Source organism: Papio anubis, chromosome 7, assembly GCF_008728515.1.
Source record: "Papio anubis isolate 15944 chromosome 7, Panubis1.0, whole genome shotgun sequence".
Taxonomy (NCBI): Eukaryota; Metazoa; Chordata; class Mammalia; order Primates; family Cercopithecidae; genus Papio; species Papio anubis.
The window spans coordinates 108,968,691-108,987,547 of NC_044982.1; the positions used below are offsets into that span (position 1 = coordinate 108,968,691).

The 18,857-nt window shown below is 44.6% G+C and overlaps 1 protein-coding gene across 9 annotated transcripts in view; it reads right to left on the minus strand.

Annotated features, from left to right (window-relative positions):
* FAH (fumarylacetoacetate hydrolase) overlaps positions 1-5,579 on the minus strand; it is a 34,873-nt gene extending 29,294 nt beyond the window's left edge. For 2 of the 9 annotated variants that reach the window (XR_002523145.2, XM_009210761.3), the window contains exons 1-2: positions 5,096-5,424; positions 63-173 (exon numbers count right to left, since the gene is read on the minus strand). Coding sequence is in view for 6 of the 9 variants with exons in the window: in XM_009210761.3 (XP_009209025.1) it covers positions 63-173; positions 5,096-5,176 (192 nt within the window). In the remaining 3 variants the exon portion in view is untranslated. Of the gene's footprint in view, positions 1-62; positions 174-2,523; positions 5,015-5,095; positions 5,464-5,560 lie in introns of those variants that run through there. The other 7 variants (XM_021940813.2, XM_009210756.3, XM_009210757.2 and 4 more) reach the window with 7 other exon arrangements.
* Between the last annotated feature and the right edge of the window lie 13,278 nt (positions 5,580-18,857).

Consider the following 18,857-nt stretch of genomic DNA (forward strand, 5'->3'; position numbering starts at 1 on the left):
TTCTCTTTTTGGCATCTGCAGTGCCACTGAGGTCAGGAACAAGCCGTTTCACAATGTCCTACCTGATTGAAGACATCCTGGTGTTTGGAGAGGACAGGCCCAGTAAAGAGGTGCTTGATGACGCTGAGGTCCAGGATCTGGTCGCCAATGGCCACGCCTATCCTCAATCTTGGCTAGGAGGAAGATGACATGGTCAGCACCAGAAAAAGTCCCTGGCTGGGCTTGGCTCATTTCCTCAGAAAGCCTGCCTATTGAAGAGGCCATGGGTCCCCCTTTAGGTGGCCCTGTGTACAGAGCGGATTGAAGAACCACCTTCTCAGCATCCTGCCCCAGCTCCCTTGTGCCATCTCTGCTTCCAGGACTAAATGGAAAAGAATCTGTGTTCCCTGAATGGGAAATAAATCAAATATCCCTTGGACTAGGGGAAGAGCAGTCAGCCTGGTCCTAGCCACTTAACATGACCAAAGTCCCCTGCAAAGTTCCCTAGGCACTACATAAATGCCTCCAGTGACGAGGAGCTCACCACCTTACCAGGATGTTGGATTATTTTCCAGGTTTAACCTAGGCCTTGGCTCAGGGTAATTCAGTTGTGCAGTGGAGCAGTGAGTGCCCGATGCACAGTGCTGAGGGCCAGGTGGCTTGGATTAATGAGCTCTGTTGTGGCTCAAATGGAGGAGAGCTCAGGTTATAAGGGAGCTGCAGGAAGCCAGACTGCTCAGAACATGCAAGGGAAGTTCCTTTCTGCACCACAAAATCCCAGCATCAGCAAAGATGTCTTAAATATTTGTTAAGGCCTGGTCTTTGTCCCCACAACCCTGAGCTTTGCTCGTCAACAAGAACCAGAGGGCATGTTTGCAGACTCAACTTCCTGGTGCTCTGTCCTGAGTCAGGCTTCCAGCTCTCCTGAACCACCAGCTTGGCCATTTCAGTGCCAGCGAGCTTAGTGGTGGGATTATTGGCTGGCCTTATCTCCATCGGCTGCTCACTGGGGTGGGCTGAGAAAAGATGGCCATTTCTCCATGCATGTCAGCTCTTGGGACCGGGGTAGAGCAGAGCCACAATCCTCACCTGAGGTCCCAGCAGAGCCTACCCTAGAAGAGGCTGCCCGAAGAGCTTAGCTACCCATTATCAGACCCGCTGCCAACTCCCTGTGCCTCAGTCTTCCCCTCCTGAAAATGGAAAATCTGCTGCAGTAGGCAAAGAGCTGAACCACCTGGATCCAAGTGGTTTTCCATTCAGGGAATGTGCAGGTCAGACCCGTGGACCACATCTCTGACCCTGGTCCCCACACCCAGCTGAAGGCAAGAAGGAGCCACCACCACTAAGCAACCTCCAAAATGGGGTCACAAGTGCAGCTGCCTGATGCCTCAAATGCAAACAAAGCATAGAAGCTTCAAACTTGTGCTTCAAACTATGACCTGAGGACTCAGAAAAAGTCTGAGAGAGTGAGTACCCTCTACTTTTAACTTTGGGAGTTATTTTCTTCAGCACAAAACTAGAAGGGGCTCACAAGTCGGATCCAGGAGTCCTGGGCTCCAAGTCTGTTCCCTCATTCACCATCTTATCATCTTGGACAAGTCCCTGGTCCTCTCTGGGCCTCAGTTTCCCATATGCAACTTGAGGGAAACAACCCAAGGAGGGAGACTCCATTTGTCTAACTTCAAGAGAAAAATGTGCATTCCCTCTGTTTTAAAACAGTTGGTCATATCTGATATAAAGTTTTCCAAGGGAAAGCATTACCCAACTCCCAGCCTGACATAGAGGGGGAAATATGGGATTGGTGTGGGCGAAGGATTACCCAGGTGCCGAGGCAAGAGACTGAAGGCACAACTGTAGCTATACTGCTATACAGTTATAATACAAATTAGATATACAGATGATCATGGACAATTATCAATCATTACTATAAACATTATTAATCATTAGCTTTTAATAGTACTCTTTGTTGCATTACTAATATAACCTAGGAATAACCAGTGGGTATAGGGTGAGGTACTGAAGGGACATTGTGAGAAGTGACCAAGAAGGCAAGAGGTGAGCCCTCTGTCACGCCTGCATAAGGGCCGCTTGAGGACTCCTTGGTCAAGCGGTAATGCCAGTGTCTGGGAAGGCACCCATTACTTAGCAGACCACGAAAGGGAGTCTCCTTTCCTTGGCGGAGTCAGGAAACACTCTGCATCACCAGTTTCTTGTGGGAGGCTGGATATTATCCAGGCCTGCCCGCAGTCATCTGGAGGCCTAAACCCCTCCCTGTGGTGCTGTGCTTCAATGGTCACACTCCTTGTCCACTTTCATGTTCCTCCCATACTCCTGGTTCCTCTTTGAAGTTCTTAGAAGATAGCCGTAGAAGAAATAGCGAAAGTCTTAAAGTCTTTGATCTTTCTTATAAGTGAATAGAAGAAAACGCTGACGTATGCTGCCTTCCCTCTCTGGCTGTGGCTACCTGAAAGGGAAGGGCCCACTGTCCCATGATCACGTGACTTGCCTGACCTTATCAATCACTTGGACGATTCGCCTCCTTACCCTGCCCCTCTTGTCTTGTATGCAATAAATATCAGTGCACCCAGCCATTCGGGGCCACTACCGATCTCCGCGTCTTGGTGGTAGTGGTCCCCCGGGTCCAGTTGTTTTCTCTTTATCTCTTTGTCTTGTGTCTTTATTTCTTACAATCTCTCGTTTCCACACACGGGGAGAACACCCGCTAAGCCCCGTAGGGCTGGACCCTACAGATTGGGAGGCTGACCGATGTGGGGATCAACCCCATATCTGCCTCCTACTGGCTGTGAGATCTGGAGCATGATGCTTTGCCTCTCTGGGCCTCAGTTTCCTCATCTGTAGAATGGGGACAATAACTTCACAGTAGTTTTATTGTGAGAATTTGATTAATATCTGTAAATCTCTCACCACAAGAACAGACACAGGGTAGACGCTATTCATGCCACAAACATTTAGAAAGCATCTTCTCAGTACCAGCACTACACAAAGGCTGCTGAGGTCCTGGGAACAGTGACTTGGTTCCTTCTCTCCAGAAGCAAAAGGAAACACAGGGTGTGGTGAGAGACAACAAAGGCTGGGCAGCAGCTGGGAGCTCTTTCAGACAGAGTGCTTAGGAGGTGACATTTAAGCTGAGTCCCAAAGAGTGAGAAGGGGCCAAGCATATAGAGAGCAGAGGGACGAGTATTCCAGGCAGAAGGAACAACATGTGCTAAGGCCCGAAGGCAGGAAGCTGCTCTTAGCATGTCTCAGAGACTCAAAGGCAGCCAGTGTGGCTGGAGAGAGCAGAGGCCAGGAGGCAGTGGCAGGGCCAGACCCCAGGGACTTTAAGAAGGCACCCGGCAAACCAGCTCCACACTGCTACAATCTCGTTCTCAGAGGCCACCACCCCTACCTTCACAGAGAGCACCCCATATGCCTTACTAGTCCATGAGCAACCAGAAATGGAAGGAAGGCATCTCCTGTGTCTTCGATCCCAACTCACAGCCTAGGCAGTCTGGACCACAGTTAGGGTTCCTAAGCATTCGAGGAATAAAAAAATGAATAAAGTGATGACTGTGTTCATTGTTATTCCACTCAAATTAGGAAGGGCTGACTGCTGACATGGGGGAAGGGAGGTTTTGCCTTGGCAACTAGTCTTGCCTGGCAAGGCAGCCATCACCGTTGGAATGTCCAGTGCCTGCAGAGAAAGTTTCAGATGAGGCTTGTTCAGCTGGACGGCCAAAGGGCCAACTCTCCACCCCCAGCACTCTATCAGAGGACAGGGGGATTGGGGCTCTCTCTCCCAGACATCTGTAGTGGCTGCCCTGCACATGCTGATGTTGAAACAGCAGGACATGGTGTCTGAAAGCCCCTAGCCACACTCTAAGGGACATTAATTCGATTCCCCTGAGAAAGCAAGTCAGAGCACCCTACTGGGGTGTGCCTGCCTCTCACAAATGTTTCTGTCTAATGGATTTGTGCTCCAGGAAAGGTGAGGGAGGACACATCTGCTGAGGGCAAAGTGTTTGAGGACGGCAGAGGAAGGGCTTTGTCTGCAGAAAGGTTGTTGGCCATCACAGGTTAAGGTTTAATGTGCCTCAAATTGTGTCCTCCAGGGGATTTAGTGTCCACTTTCTGTGTCCTTGCAACATCTGGTCAGCCTGGCCAGATATGAAACCACAAGTTGACTCTTCTAGACCAAAGTACTCACTGCAGACAGGCCCATAAAAGGCCAGCCACTTGCCTCCAATGACAAGCCATAGAGGAAGGAGGGGACCCCACTTTCCAGGAAGAAGCCAACTGCCAAGCCCCTCGTTTAGCAAACATTTCCTGATTCTGAGGTTCTATGGCTTACAGAGCTGAATCAGAAGTGTACCTTTAAAGTTGGGAGCAAAAATCTAAGCCAAAAATATCATCAACAAATCCAAGGGAATCTGCTTTTCCAACCTAGGGACCCTCTTATTATCTATTTGCTGATAAACCTCCAGTTTTCAAACACTTATTTCTACCAATCAGACTACACTGACTTAGTCAAAGTTTGTTTCCCTGCCCTCTTTCTTCTGATCAGTGGGGGAATGCCAGGCAGCCCACACCAGGAGCTGAAAGAATTCCAGCAACAGGCAGAGAGAGACACTTGCCATCTTAGATCGCACAGCTCTAAGACAGGACATGCGCGTCCCCCTCTGAGCTGCTACGCATACCGGGTTATCATTTCCTGGGTTCTAGGGTTAGGGGCTATCCAGTGAGATGAACCACCAGCCTCTTGGGCAAGAGAAACACACCGCAACCGCCTCGGAGTAGGCAGCATGCCTGCGTACTGCAGCTTCCGGTAACAGAATCCTGCTTGCTCTGCTTGTCTGGGAGAGTGACACTATTCATTTCATTTTGCATTTAATTCTCAGCAAACCTGAGGACACTGAGGCTGAAAAGTCAAATAATGTGCACAACTAGAAAGTTACGAGGTGGGATTCGAGCCCACAGGCACTCTCACGGAACGGATCTTAAGAGAAAAATGACCGAAGCCTCCATCCCGCCCCTCATTCCACTCCATTCCACTCCATTCCACTGCACTCCACTCCACTCCCTCCCCGCGCCCGGAAGCCGAAGCCCCACTGCTCACGTCGCCTCTGGTGGAGAAGACGCCGTAGGGCAGGTTGTGGATGGGGAAGTCGGAATCCTCGGCCACCGGGATGAAGGACATGCTGGCGAGCACCCGGCACGGCTGCGGGCCTAAGGTGGCGTGCGGAAAGTGGGACTGAACTCTGCCGCCGTGGTCAGGCCCGGCCCCGTCCCCCCGGCCCACCCTCACGGCCTGTCCGGGTGGCACAGCAGGGACCCCGGAGGCTCCTGCCTGATTTTGATCTCACCGTAAACAACCCGCCCCCGAACCCTGAACCCTGCCCCTTCCCTACCCTGACCTCCTCGAGCTCCAGGTCCTCCACAGTCTCGCCTTCTCTTCCAGAGCCCCGCCCCTCCCCTGGCCCCGCCCCTGCGAGCCTCAGGTCCTTCACAGTCTCTCCCCCCTCCCCGATCCCCGCCCCTCCCCTTGTCCCGCCCCCGCGAGCCCTAGGTCCTCCAGTCCCACCTTCCCTCCGAGAGCCCCGCCCTTCCCCTGGCCTCGACCTGCGAGCCCCAGGTCATCCAGTCTCTCCCTCACTCCCCGAGCCCCGCCCCTCCCCTGGCCCCGCCCCCGTCCTGATCCCCTCCCCATCCGCGAGTCCACATCGGGGAGATCCGGTTCCAGCCTCCGCTCGGGGCAGCTGGTCCTATCGAGAGCAAACCCTAGCTTAGCAGTTAAGGCTCTGCCCTGCATGACTCCAGCCTCGCTCGCCCCAGCTGCTGCCCTGCTCTTCAGCTCAACAGAACTCTTGTCCGCTTCCGGGAAACAGACACTTTCTCCCCAGGAGCTGCTTCCTGAGCTTCAGAAGAATACCCAGTCGCGTCCGTTCTCCCTGCATACCACGCTGCTCCGTCCAGCTATGACACTTCCACTTGTGTTTCAGAGAACGGAACAGTTACGCCTGTTTGGAAGGCTTCAATTAATGAGAATTAATATTCTAAAAAATATAACTCACCTGTTTCACATGCTGGCAGTAAAATGACGTTGACAAACTGCTCAACCTTGGACAAGTTACTTAAACTTTCTATACCTCAGCTTCCTTCTCTGTATAATGTTGATGATAATAGTTCCTACTTCCCAAAATTAATATGAGAATGGAATGAATTAATATTTGTGAAGCACCTAGAATAATGCCTGGCATACAGAGATTATGTGTGAGTGGAAAGAGAGAAAAGGGAGGAAAGAAGAGGAAAGGAAGGGAGGGGGATAAAGGAAAGGAAAGAAAAAAGAAATAGGAAAGGAGAGAGAGGGAGAAAGAAAAGGAGGAAGGCAGGAAAGAAGGGAAAGGCAGACTATCTTAGGGTGGGTTCAAGGTGTTAATCTAATCACTCATGTGCAGTCAGCTGCAGTTTTTTGAGACCACGCCACAGCCAGGACACTTGGAACACACCGGAGAGTGTGCTGTTGTGTTATTGTTGGTGTGAATGATTCAGGTACACTTTTAAACAGCCAGGAGGCCGGCTGAAATCTAGAAAAGTAGACGATAGTCTGAGCAAGGGTTCCCTGAAGATTCTTGAGGAATGTGACACGGTGACTGCTGAGTTAGGGAAGCTGCTCTGCATTTCAGCTTAGGGAGAAGAGGCTGGAAGATGGCAGGATAATGTGAGCTAAGTGGGCCTGAAACCAGAAGGCTTGAGAGGAGCAAGTACGGCAAGCAGGGCCCACTGTTGAGCCCCCCTTCCTAGCCCCTGAGATCACTCTGGTGCCTGTCCACCAGGCATGACCAGTGATCATCACCTAGTAAGGAGCACAGTCTGGGCACAGCCTCTTGGCTCTCATCTCCTGCCCTGAGTGGCTCTGCCAAGGACTGGCTTCAGTTCTTTTAAGTCAGCCCTGGGGAAGGAATGAAGGTGGTCTGACTTGTTCTGGTAGGTTCCTGAAAGAGGAAAAGAAGAGGGGAGTATCCCAACTTGGTGGCCTTATAAAGAGGCATTCCAGGCAGCACTTGATACTTGCCTAATTTAAGCTACTCCTCAGCTGCAAGGCAATGAATTATTTTCACGTTCTGTAGTTGCCCTGCCCCTTCCCATTAAAACCACGAGCTTTCTTATTCCATGTACAACTCTGTCAATACCTAGCAAAACACCTGGCACAGAATAGGTGCTCCATAATATATAAGTCATTAATATAAAACTTGACCAAAAGGAAATGAAGGAATAGCCAATAAGCCCATACTCTATGCCAGGCCATGGGGATACACCAGCAGCTCACATCTTTAATTCCTTTTTTATGGAGCATGTGTTGTGTGGGGGATGCTAGGCCATGAGCTTCTGCTGAATACACACAAGTTAACAAAAGCCTAAATGATAAGACCCTTGGAGAGAGAAAACCAAAGTCTTTTAGGGAAAGGAGGTGGGGCAGATGTATCTGTGGAAAAGGATGTGGGGATGAGATGGCTGAGGAGGGAGTAAGATTTCATAGTTTTAAAATAGACTTCACCAACCCACTAATTATACATAGTGTCTGAAAACGCCAAAGCCGTTCTCTATTTGGAAAACAGCATTTGAAATAACTTGCAAGTAAGTATACTATTTTTTTTCTTTCTCATTTTTTGGAAGAGAATGTGTTGGCCATGTACATCACAATACTTATTAAGAAAGAATTTTAAAAGAAAGATATTGCCCATAATCCCACCAATGTAGTCTTCATATTTTCATGGTTTTTTTCATTCCATTTGTATGCACATGGCTTTTCCATCCTTATAAACTTTACATAGATGCAATTTTTCAGTCTTTCTCTATCTTATTCTCTTGAATATTTGTCCTTGAGGCCCAATAGGCTTCATTATGATCATTGTCATTAGCTAAGGAAGCCTCCGGGGTTCAAGCGATTCTCCTGCCTCAGCCTCCCGAGTAGCTGGGATTACAGGCATGTACCACCACGTCTGTTTAATTTTGTATTTTTAGTAGAGACAGGGTTTCTCCATGTTGGACAGGCTGGTTTCGAACTCCCAACCTCAGGTGATCTGTCTGCCTCGGCCTCCCAAAGTGCTGGAATTACAGGCGTGAGCCACTGCACCTGGCCATATCTTTTCATTTGTTTCTGTTTACTTCAATTTCTTTCATTGATGTTTTCTAGTTACCAGTGTACAGGTCCTTCACCTCCTTGGTTAAATTTATTCCCAAGTGTTTTGTTTGGTTAGGGGTTTTTTGGTAGCTATTGTAAGTGAGATTGTTTTCTTAATTTCCAAAAATCCCTTCTGCTGCTTCTATTCATTCCCTGGACCACTGGCAGCCACTTATCTCTTCACTGTCTCTGTAGTCTTGACTTGTCCAGAATGTCATATAATTGGAATCATATAGTATGTAGCTTTTTAGATTGGGTTCTTTCACTTAGCAATATGCATTAAGTTTCTTCTATGTCTTTTCCTGCCCTGAAAGTTCCTTTCTATTATTGTTGAATGCTGTTTCACTGTATAAATGTTCCATAGTTAGTTTGTTCACCTATTGAAGGATATCTTGGTTGCTTCCAATTTTTGGCAATTAAGAATAAAGCTGCTAAAATGTCAGTGTGCAAGTTTTTCTGTGGATGCTTTTGTTTTTTAACCAAGTGTACTTTATTAAATCATTTAAAAAAAATTTTTTTATGTTGCCCATAAAAAAATGTTTTTTTTTTTATGTTGCCTCACTATGTTGCCCAGACCAAACTCAAACTCCTGGCCTCAAGTGACTCTCTTGCCTCAGCCTCCTGAGTAGCTGAGGCTGCAGGCCTTTTTTTTTTTTTTTTAATTGCTCTCAGTGTATCTTCTTTGATGAGATATCTGTTCAGATATTTTGCCCATTTTTAGGTTGGATTGTTTTCATACAATTAAGCTTTAAGAGTTTTTTGTATATGTTAAATGAAAGCCCTTTATATGTTTTGCTAATTTTTTCCAAGTCTGTGGCTTATCTTTTAATTTTTTTAACAGCAGCTTCTGCAGAGCAGTTTTTAACTTTAACAGAGTTCAAGTCATCAATTATTTTTCTTTCACAAGTTATGCTTTTAGTGTTTTACTTAAAAAATCGAAACCAAACCCAAGGTTGCCTTGAATTTCTTATATTCTAAGTTTTACGTTTTTGTGTTTTACATTTAGGTCTATGATAAATTTTGAGTTAACTTTTGTGAAAGGTTCAAGGTATCTAGATCCACATTTTTTTGCATGGAAATGTACAGCTGATCACTACTGCTTGAAAAAGTATTCCTATGAAAAAGACTTTCTCCATGAATTGTCTTCTCTCCTTTGTCAAAGATCAGTTAACTATGATTGTGTTGGTTTATTTCCGGGCTCTCTGATATATTCTGCAAATAGTAGTCTTCACTATGGGAGCTTTATAGTAGGTGTTTAAGTTGGGTGGCATCAGCCTTTTACTTTGTTCTTCAATATTGCATTGGCCATTTTGGGCCTTTGCCCCTCCACATAAACTTTAGAATTACTTTGTTGCTATCCACAAAATAATGTGCTAGGATTTTGACTGAAATCACATTGAACTTACGGACTAACGTGGGAAGAACTGACAATATTGAGTCTTCCTAGCACTGAAATGAAATAGCTATTTATTGAAATTATTTTTGATTTCCTTGATTAGTTTTGTCATCTTCTTCACATAGATCTTGTCATATTTTATTAGATTTATACCTAAGCATTCCCTCTTACTGGTGCTAATGTGAATGGTGTTTTTTGTTTGTTTGTTTGCTTGTTGTTTGATTTGCGAGACGGAGTCTCATTCTGTTGCCAGGCTGGTATGCAGTGGCGCAATCTCGGCTCACTGCAACCTCCACCTCCTAGATTCAAGTGATTCTCCTGCCACAGCCTCCCAAGTAGCTGGGATTACAGGCGCATGCCACCACGCCCAGCTGATTTTTTGTATTTTTAGTAGAGACAGGGTTTCACCATCTTGGCCAGGATGGTCTTGATCTCTTGATTTCGTGATCCGCCCGCCTCAGCCTCCCAAAGTACTGGGATTACAGGCGTGAGTCAGTGCACCTGGCGTGAATGGTGTTTTTAATTTTAAATTCAAATTTTTCATTGCTGATATATAGCAAAGCAATTGGCTTTTGTATTATATATTAACCTTTTTTTTGTATTAAACTTTTATCCTACAATCTTACTATAATTGCTTATAAGTTTCAAGTGTCTTTATGTAGATACTTTGATTTCATTCCAGATGTTAACATCTTTCATTGGTTACATTCTGTCTCCCATCTCCACATTCTGACTTTCCATTCTACTGGCCTTCTGAATTAATCTTGATGCTTATGTGTTAATAAAAAGAAGGAAAAATGGCCAGGAAGCCAGTCTCTGAAAAGACACCACAACAAAGTATCCTTTCCTAAATTCCCAGTAATATCTGTTTAGATGTTGCAGGGAACAGGCCCCCCATATCTGGCCATAAACAAAATCTCTGCAGCACTGTGACATGCTTGTGATGGCTACGATGCCCACGCTGGAGGTTGCTGGTTTACCAGCAAGGAACACCTGGCCCACCCAGAGCAGAAAACTGCTCAAGACATTCCTAAACCACAAACAACAGCATGAGCGATCTGTGCCTTAAGGACATGTTCCCGCTGCAGATAACAAGCCAGAGCCTGTCCCTTTGTTTCCCATAAGGAATGCTTTTAGCTAATCTATAATCTATAGATATAATGCTTATCACTGGCTTGCTGTCAATAAATATGTGGGTCAAACTCTGTTCGGGGCTCTCAGCTCTGAAGGCTGTCACCCCCCGATCCCACTCTGCACTCTATTTCTGTGTCTTTGTCTTCATTCCTCTAGCGCTGCTGGGTTAGGGTCTCCATGACCGAGCTGGTCTCGGCAAGTGGTGCCCATACGTGGGGCTCAAACCCGGGTTGAAGGGTCGCCGGAGTGACAGTTGGAGAACGTGGAACTACACTGAAGGACACCCGAGTACTCTTAAGCAATCCCCGTGGTGAGTCAGAAGGGGGGCTTGGAAGCATCAGGGTAACAATGGGACAAGGGTCGACCAAGGCATGAGGCTTATTTGAGTCTGCTTCAGCAGCTCCTCAGAAAAGGAGGTATGAAGGTTAGCACTAACCAATTTATGCAGAGTTTTAGTGCTTTAGAGGAAACTCCATTTCCTGGAGTTTGTTTCAACTGTGGGAAGCATGGTCATACTAAAAAAGAATGTAGAAAAAATCAGCGAGTCAGGCCACCAGATGGGGGAAACAAGAAAACTACTGAGGCTGAAATATGTCCAAAATGTAAAAAAGGAAAACATTGGGCTAATCAATGTCACTCTAAGTTTGATAAAGATGAGAACCCAATTTCAGGAAACACCATGAGGGGCCTGTCCCGGGCTCCATTCCAAACCGGGGCATTTCTGGCTCAGGCCACTCCCTCACCCCTGTACAATGCCTGTCCCCCACCACAGGCGGTAGTGCCGCAGTAGATTTATGCTGCACAAAAGCTGTGAGCTTTCCGTCTGGAGAACCCCCACAAAAAGTGCCAACAGGAGTCTGTGGACCCTTTCCAGTGAGGATGGTAGGATTACTTATAGGTAGGTCTAGTTTAAATTTAAAAGGAGTGCAAGTACATACAGGAGTCATTGATTCAGATTACAATGTAGGATTACTTCTACGTAAGTCTAGTTAAAATTTAAAAGGAGTGCAAGTGCATACAGGAGTCATTGATTCAGATTACAATGGGGAAATTCAAATTGCCGTATCTACTTCTGTTCCCTGGAAAGCAGAGCCAGAAGAGCATATAGCACAGCTCCTGATTGTGCCATATGTGGAAATGGGGAAAAGTGAAAATAAATGAACAGGATTTGGCAGTACAAATAAACAAGGCAAAGCAGCATATTGGGTGAATCAAATTACTGATAAACGTCCTACCTGTGAAATAACTATTCAGGGAAAAAAAATGTAAAGGTTTGGTAGATACAGGAGCGGACATTTCAATCATTTCTCTACAGCACTGGCCGTCTGCATGGCCAATTCAACCTGCTCAATCTAACATAGTTGGAGTTGGTAAAGTCCCTGAGGTATATCAAAGCAGTTATATTTTGCATTGTTAAGGGCCCGATGGACAACCTGGGACTATTCAACCAATTGTAACTTCTGTACCTATAAATTTATGGGGAAGCGATTACAACAATGGGGAGCACAAGCTCTAATTCCTGAGCAATTATACAGCCCTCAAAGTCAAAATATGATGCATGAAATGGGGTTCGTCCCTGGTATGGGACTAGGAAAAAACATGAAAGGTTTGAAGGAACTGCTTCAAGTGGAAAGACAAAGTTTCCACCAAGGGTTAGGATACCGTTTTTGATGGTGGTTAAGCCTCCAGAACCTATACCTTTAAAATGGTTAACAGATAAGCCAATTTGGATAGAACAATGGCCACTGAGTAATGAGAAACTGGAGGCTTTAGAGGACTTAGTTACTGAACAATTAGAAAAAGAACACATAGCTCCAACATTTTCCCCTTGGAATTCTCCAGTTTTTGTAATTAAGAAAAAATCAGGTAAATGGAGAATGTTAACTGACTTGAGGGCCATTAATTCAGTTATGCCACCTATGGGGACATTACAGCCAGGACTGTCTTCTCCTGCTATGATTCCAAAAAACTGGCCTTTAATAGTCATAGATTTAAAAGACTGCTTCTTTACTATCCCCTTAGCTGAGCAAGACTGTGGACAGTTTGCATTTACAATTCCTGTGGTAAACAACCTGCAGCCTGCTAAGTGTTTTCACTGGAAGGTGTTGCCACAAGGCACGTTAAACAGTCCAACAATTTGCCAGACTTATATAGGGCAAGCAATTGAACCTACTCATAGAAATTTTCACAGTGTTACATTATTCATTATATAGATGATATTCTTTGTGCTACCCTGCTCGAGAAATATTACTCCAATGTTACGATCACTTGCAAAATTCGATTTCTCATGCCAGTTTAATTATAGCTCCTGACGAAATTCAGACTACTACTCCTTACTCCTACTTAGGGACCTTAGTAAATGACACTAAAATAGTGCCACAGAAAGTAACTACACGTAGGGATCAATTAAAAACATTAAATGACTTTCAAAAATTACTAGGGGACATTGATTGGATGTGACCTGCTCTAGGTATTCCTACCTATGCCATGAGTAATCTATTTTCTATCCTTAGAGGAGATGCTAGTCTCACTAGCCCTCAGCAATTAACAAAGGAAGCTAAGGCAGAGTTACAGCTGATTGAGAAGCAAGTACATAAAGCTCAAATAAATAGAATAGATCCAGAGAAGACTCCAGATTTGCTAATTTTTCCAACTCAGCATTCACCTACTGGTGTTATTGTCCAACAGCAGGACTTGGTAGAATGGCTTTTTCTTCCACATACTAATTCACGGACTTTGACTCCTTATTTGGATCAAATCGCTACTATGATAGGAAATGGGAGAACTCAGATTGTTAAATTACAAGGATACGATCCTGGAAAAATTATTGTCCCTCTTACAAAGGCACAAATACAACAGGCCTTTATAAATAGTCTTACTTGGCAAACCCATTTAGCTGATTTTGTGAGTGTTCTTGATAATCACTTTCCGAAAACAAAATTATTTCAATTTTTGAAATTAACTAATTGAATTCTCCCTAAAATAAGTACATTTAAACCAACTGAAGGTGCTGAAAATGTTTTTACAGATGGGTCTAGTAATGGTAAAGCCTCTTCTGCTGGATCGAAAGGTAAAGTTTTTCAGACACCCTATACTTCTGCTCAAAAAGCAGAGCTTGTAGTTGTAATTTAGGTATTGACTGCTTTTGATATGCCTACTAATGTGATTTCTGATTCTTCATATGTAGTTCATTCTACACAGTTAGTTGAAAATGCTCAGCTACGATTCTACACAGATGAGCAACTGATGACTTTATTTCCCCAACTGCAAACACCAGTTACGAGTAGAATGCACCCTTTTTACATCACTCACATTAGGGCTTATACACCTCTTGCAGGACCTTTGACTGCAGGGAATCAAATGGCTGATTGCCTAGTTGCTACTGCAATATCTAATGCTAGACACTTTTTCACAATTTAACCCATGTTAATGCCTCTGGTCTCACACACAGATACAGCATTACCTGAAAAAAAGCTAAAGCTATTATCCAGCAGTGCTCAACTTGCCAAATGGTGCATTCCTCATCTTTTACAAGAGGACTTAATCCTCGAGGATTGGAACCTAATTCTCTTTGGCAAATGGATGTCACACATGTTCCCTCGTTTGGGAGGCTAGCTTAGGAACATGTATGTGTGGACACCTTTTCTCACTTTTGGCTACATGCCAATCAGGAGAGTCTTCTGCCTGTGTTAAACATCACCTTTTGCAGTGTTTTGCGGTGACAGGCATTCAGGCTTCTATTAAAACAGATAATGCCCCAGGCTATACTAGCCAAGCTCTAGCTACATTTCTCTCTATATGGAATATTAAACACATTACTGGTATCCCATATAATTCTCAAGGACAAGTCATAGTGGAAAGAATGGATCTCTCCCTAAAATGACAACTGCAAAAGCAGAGAGCAGGAAACAGGGCCTAAGGGACTCTACATATGCAATTGAACTAGCATTATTGACTTAAAATTTTTTGAGCCTGCCTAAAGACCCGATGCTATCAGCAGCTGGTTTCAGACCAAAGACAGAAGCAGAACAACTGGTTTGGTGGAGAGATCCAATAAAAAAAAGTTTGGAAATAGGTAAAATAATAACTTGGGGTAGAGGTTATGCTTGTGTTTCTCCAGGACTGAATCAATAGCCAATTTGGGTGCCATCAAGACATCTAAAGCCTTACTGTGAGCCAGATACCCAGGAAGAGGTTTTGGGAAGATCCCAAAGACCCACCGGTGGCAGCGTTGTCCAAGTTGATGCTGAAGAGGACCCCGACTGTCACAAGCAACACCCGTCGAACACAGTCACCTACCTGGGGACAGATCAAGAAGCTGTTGCAGATGGCAGAAGAAAACCTGAGGAAAGTGGGACAACCAGTCACAATGAGTAATTTAATGACAACTATGATAGTGGTGATCACCATTGCCGTGAGTATTCCTTCAGCAAGGGCTGACACAGAGAACAATTATACTTACTGGGCATATTTACCTTTTCCACTTCTACAGACTGTAACTTGGCTGGACCCCCCCACTGGAGGTATACACTAATGATAGCTCTTGGATGCTCGGTCCTACAGATGATAGAGGCCCATCTCACCCACATGAGGAAGGAACTGTTATATTTCTTTAGGATTTGAACAGCTGCCTATCTGTTTGGGAAAGGCCACTAGTTGCCTACCCCCTCGCTATCAATCTCGGCTGGCAATGATATCTGGATGTATCACTCTGTGGCACAGTTACACATGCTTTCTGGTCTCGGTATTTACCATAATGAATCTGCTCCTATAATTGAGGCATACCACCCTCAAAAACCTATTTGTAAACAGAATTGGACCTGGCCAGAAAAAATGAACATATTTGTTTGGGAAGATTGCATTGCAGAACAGGCAGAGGTGCTGCACAACGATTCCTATGGAATCATTATTGATTGGTCCCCTATGGGGATGCTTAGTATGAATTGCAACTCTCAGTCTGTGTGCCATGGCCACACTATGTTCAACTGGTCTGAACAAAACAGTCAGATGGTAGAAATGATAAGAAGTATGGCAAGAGTTCTTATTATCTGGAAACATGGCGGTATAGTGGTACCTCAACCTCACATGATATGGCCTGCTGTAGGAGCTAAACATAAGAATTTGTGGAAACTATTAATGGCTCATAATAAGATCAAAATTTGGGAAGGAAAATATACTATGCCATCACAATATAATTCTAATTACATTTTAGAACTTGTTGAAAACAATACAATTTGGATATAAAGTTGTGTTCACCCTCCTTTTCTGTTGGTAATGGGCGATCTAAAGTTTGACATCCCTAACTATCATGTAACTTGCCAGGAATGTAGATTGTTCTCTTGTGTGAACTCTTCCTTGTTTAATACTAATCATTCTATCCTAGTAGTGAGAGCTCGAGAAGGAGTATGGTTACTGGTGAAGCTTTCCCATCCTTGGGAAGCCTCTCCCTCTGTACGTATTATTACTGAAATTCTTCAGAAAATTCTGAGATGCTCTTGGCATTTCATTGCTACTTTAATCTTGATTATTATGGGACTGATCGCTGTCACAGCTACTGCGGCAGCAGCTGGAGTTGCGCTACATTCATCAGTGTAGACAGCAGATTTTGTAAATAAATGGCAAAAGAATTCTAGTCTGCTGTGGAACTCTCAAACTAAAATAGACCAAAAGATAGTTAATCAAATCAAAGATCTCCAACAAACTGTAATGTGGCTAGGAGACTGAGCAGCTAGTTTGGAATATAGAACATAGCTAAAATGCGACTGGAAGGAATACTTCTGACTTTTGTATCACTCCTCACCCTTATAATGAATCAGAACATGAATGGTTAAGGATAAAACAGCGTCTAGAAGGACACTCTACAAACTTGTCTTTAGATGTTGCAAAATTTAAGAGAACAAATATTTAAAGCATCCCAGGCACACCTGACCTTAATGCCAGGAACTAGAGTGCTTGAAGGAGCTGCAGATGGATTGGCAGCCATAAATCCTTCAAATAGATAAAAACCCTCGGAGGCTCTGTGATTTCTATGATGGCTGTGCTCTTAATCTGTTGTCTTTGTGTAGTCTGCAGATGCGGATCCCTACTCCTGTGAGAAGCAGCTCACTGTGATAAAGCTGCCTTTGCTTTTATTGCCCTGCAAAAGCAAGAAGGGGGACATGCTGGGAACAGGCCCCCTAAATCTGGCCATAAACAGGCCATAAACAAAATCTCTGCAGCACTGTGACATGCTTGTGATGCCTATGACTCCCATGCTGGAGGTTGTTGGTTTACTGGAATGAGGGCAAGGAACACCTGGCCCACCCAGGGCAGAAAACTGCTCAAAGCCTTCCTAAACCACAAACAATAGCATGAGTGATCTGTGCATGAGTGATCTTAGAACAGCTAAGGACATGTTCCTGCTGCAGATAACAAGCCAGAGTCTGTCCCTTTGTTTCCCATAAGAAGTGCTTTTAGCTAATCTATAATCTTTTTTTTTTTTTTTTTTTTTTTTGAGATGAAGTCTTGCTCTGTCGCCCAAGCTGGAGTGCAGTGGCCGGATCTCAGCTCACTGCAAGCTCCGCCTCCCGGGTTTATGCCATTCTCCTGCCTCAGCCTCCCGAGTAGCTGGGACTACAGGCGCCTGCCACCTCGCCTGGCTAGTTTTTTTGTATTTTTTAGTAGAGACAGGGTTTCACCGGGTTAGCCAGGATGGTCTCGATCTCCTGACCTCGTGATCCGCCCGTCTCGGCCTCCCAAAGTGCTGGGATTACAGGCTTGAGCCACCGCGCCCGGCCAGCTAATCTATAATCTATAGAAATAATGCTTATCACTGGCTTGCTGTCAATAAATATGTGGGTCAAACTGTTTGTGTCCCTCAGCTCTGAAGGCTGTCAGCCCCTTGATCCCACACTGCACTCTATTTCTGTGTCTTTTGTCTTCATTCCTCTAGCGCTGCTGGGTTAGGGTCTCCATGACCGAGCTGGTCTTGGCATCATGTTCTGGAAACTATGAGAAAGGGAAGTATAGCCATTTTCAGTTTAGTAAAAACTGTTTTCACATTAGAAAAAAACACGGCTTTGAATTGTGGTTGAAGTAAAGGAATGATTTCAAGACTGCACTGTGCAGTGTAAGTTAGCATTGTAGGATAACTAGGGGAGAGGACACTTTGCACCAGACTTGAGCACAAACATCCGAGACAAATTAGTATGGAAGACTGAAGTACGAGAAAACTCTTGATTAACAGTGTATTTAGGTGTAGTGAAACTGGAAGACTGTGAATATTTGTTTTGTGTGTGTGACAATTTAAAAAAGAAATACAAATTGAATGCTGAGGCTGGTTCAACACCTTTCCTTGCATAACCTTCAAGTTCTAAAATGTGATCATCAAAACAGCTTTATAATTAACTTTCTTCTTTTGATACTTTGGACTTCAGGTACAGAATATTGGATTAATCATAATCCTTGGTTCCAGACACTCTCAGCACTGGTTCATACATGGCCTCTTTTAGTTTTCTAATATAAGCATCCTGACTCTAGTAACACCAAAAAAGCTGGGGCTTTGACCATATAGTACCACTTACTAGCGCATCCCTTGCCACCTCTCATCTAAGGGCATTTTTCTGAATTTTTTCATCATCACCATCCTGCTTTTTACATAAAATCTATCTACTGGCCGGACACGGCAGCTCACACCTGTAATCCCAGCACTTTGAGAAGCCGAGGCAGGCAGATCACCTGAGGTCGGGAGTTCGAGACCAGCCTGACCAATGTGGTGAAACCCCATCTCTACTAAAAATACAAAATTAGCCGGGCGTGGTGGCAGGTGCCTGTAGTCCCAGCTACTCAGGAGGCTGAGGCAGGAGAATCACTTGAACCTAGGAGGCGGAGGTTGCAGTGAGCCAAGATTGTGCCATTGCACTCCAGCCTGGGCAACAAGAGCAAAACTCCATTAAAAAAAAAAATCTATTACATGCAAATGTATTTTGAAGTGAGCATGTTTCATATTTTGGGACCAGTTTTGCTTACTATACTGTACTTCTTCCTGCATTTCTAAAACTTACTATACTTGAAGACTTTTTTGCATAATATGCTTCGATTTTGTTGTATCACTATGGATCAGTTTTGGTTACTGTGTATTATTCCAGTGTATGAATATATCACATTATATTCATCCACTCTTTTTCA